The sequence below is a fragment of the Engraulis encrasicolus genome, chromosome 9 (genome assembly GCF_034702125.1).
Source record: "Engraulis encrasicolus isolate BLACKSEA-1 chromosome 9, IST_EnEncr_1.0, whole genome shotgun sequence".
Classification (NCBI taxonomy): domain Eukaryota; kingdom Metazoa; phylum Chordata; class Actinopteri; order Clupeiformes; family Engraulidae; genus Engraulis; species Engraulis encrasicolus.
This window is the reverse complement of record NC_085865.1, coordinates 28,616,559-28,619,058: the sequence shown is the minus strand read 5'-3', so window position 1 is coordinate 28,619,058 and position 2,500 is coordinate 28,616,559. Positions and strand designations below refer to the sequence as shown.

General features: G+C 42.7%; 1 protein-coding gene across 1 annotated transcript in view; it reads right to left on the bottom strand.

The window, feature by feature from the left end:
- LOC134455657 (cadherin-6-like) overlaps nt 1-2,500 on the bottom strand; it is a 115,258-nt gene that overhangs the window by 15,705 nt on the left and 97,053 nt on the right. Inside the window, exon 6 of the mRNA XM_063206869.1 lies at nt 1,719-1,906. Within this exon, the coding sequence (XP_063062939.1) occupies nt 1,719-1,906 (188 nt within the window). The remainder of the gene's footprint in view (nt 1-1,718; nt 1,907-2,500) is intronic.

Here is a 2,500-nt window from a genome sequence, read left to right as displayed (position 1 = left end):
AGAGTCTCTTAGGGGGAGCTGCAGGTATGCATTACTGACTGAAAAAAAATAAACATGCTTTATCATTTATTCCGCGATTTTTTTCCAACCCTAATTAGGAAATGATGGTTTATCATACCGTATTAGGTACTTAATAATATTTAATTCACATTCTTTCAGGGCAGCAGAATGTGGTAAACTGTAGCTTTATTATCGCTACACATTTGTGTAGTTGTGTAGTTGCCCTATTGACTTGTGCTGGAGTAAATTGCAGAAACAAATACGCAGATGACTATTAGCCGGTGCTATTATTATTTGCAGTATACCCTGAAGATGATGTTGAGATGGATGCTTGTCGGTCTGTATTTGAGTAAAATCTGCATTTAGATGCAAGTTCAGTCACGCTTCATTTTGCCTTGTTGGAATACAGCAACACATTGTCAATAGAAAGAGCTGAGAATAATAATTCTAATGCTATTGCGACTGTTTATTAGTAACACCAAGTTTAACGATGGAGACGCTCACGGTAGTTAGTGCTTTTTTAAACACATCATTTTCACCTTTCATAACACTGTACTTTCAAGTTGGGCTCATTAAAAATATATACCACTGTGAGAAATAACGGTTGCTCCGGGAGGCTACGACAGAGTTGCTTCACAGTAACACGCTAATTTCAATGTTAGCATAAAAAAATATACAGCTAATTCCGTCTCAGCCTCAGGAGCAAATAAAACCTGTCGCATGGTAATGAGCTCACTGTGCTGTGTGTGTCCCTCACACTGAGGTAAAGTAAACATCATAAAGGGTGGGTGAATCATCGGGGGGTATCTTGGTGTCAAAACCTCAAGGCTTCCTGGCGGTAATTGTGGAGGTTTTTGAAGCTTTACGGGCATAAAGAAACCCCACAGAGGCAGGGCTATGCAATAGAGGAGGCGGAAAGAAATATATGGACAAATAAGTATAGACATAAACATGTAATATGCAAAGACACAAAGATGTGGAAATAACTGCAGTACTGTAGTTATCCTTACTGTAGGTTAATTTTTCTTGTTCATATGTAGAGCTAGAAAGCATGTTCCACTGCACATCCAGATTCATCGAAGGGGTATCATATCATGAAATGCCTACTATACATTCAACAAATCACAATATGCGGTAGACCTATTGCATTTGTTTATTTCTTGTTTCTCTCTCTCTCTCTCTCTCTCTCTCTCTCTCTCTCTCTCTCTCTCTAGATACAACTATGCTGCTAATTTGCGAGTTAAATCTCATCAATGATATTTACGAATTAGTATCCTAATATTTACTTGTCTGACCAAGGTACAGTATGTTTTGTAGCTAAAGATGTCAAAATGGTGGACACTGAGATAATTCACCTTTTTCTGCCTGACAGGTGTCATTTCCCCATTCATAATGAATACTTAGAAATTGATGGTGGTGGAAAATACTTGTGAAAAAGATGACATTTCTGAATGGGCAGCATACATTCTCTAAGTAAAGTATCCTACTAAAATATATACAGTATATGGTAATAGCTCTGAAGTATCATGTTAACACTATTTAGCGACTTTCGAATGCCGTCTGGGCAGAGTTTCGCAATGGCGCTCTCCCCCCTCGGGTGCCGCCCCCAGGCAATTGCCCGGTCAGATGCCATGTATTGAAGACTCTGGGTAATGCCATAGCATTACGGTGTAGTTGAATTTCCCCCATTTAAACCAACAAGCTACGTATATGCTCACCCGGTTGAGAGTGAGCACGCCGTCCTGGGTGTCCTTGTCGGTGGCAATCCTGAAGATGTCTCGGCCCTCTTCGCTGATGATCTTGTAGTCCATCTCCGCATTCGGCCCGATGTCGTTGTCTCGAACTTGCAGTACGCCGATGATGGAGCCCACCTGGGACGACTCAGGTATGCTGAACTGGTACACACCTGTAAAGAACAGAGAGAGAGAGAGACGTAAACTTAATGTACTGATGCACACACACACACACACACACACACACACACACACACACACACACACACACACACACACACACACACACACACACACACACACACACACACACACACACACACACACACACACACACACACACACACACACTCATTATAATAATTAGCAAAAGTTCTAAATATTGCATGTGCACATGCACATGCACATGCACTCACACTCACGCACGCACACGCACACACATACACACACACACACGCGCACACACATGCACGCACACACACGCACACACACATGCACACACACACACACACACGCTCCATTTCCAACTGCAGTGTGTTGGGTGTGCTGCATGATGGTTTGTTGGCTTGCATGGTGCGATGAGCTTAAGAGATTTAAATTCTGCCAAAAAGTTGGCCATGGTTGCAATGCAGCAAAGAAAGTCCTTCAGATCAGAAAGGTTAACAGTCACATCACGAAAAAGTGCCAGTTCAGACACGCACGCACGCACGCACGCACGCACGCACGCACGCACGCACACAGGGGGGGTGGAAAGGGGAAATTTGTCA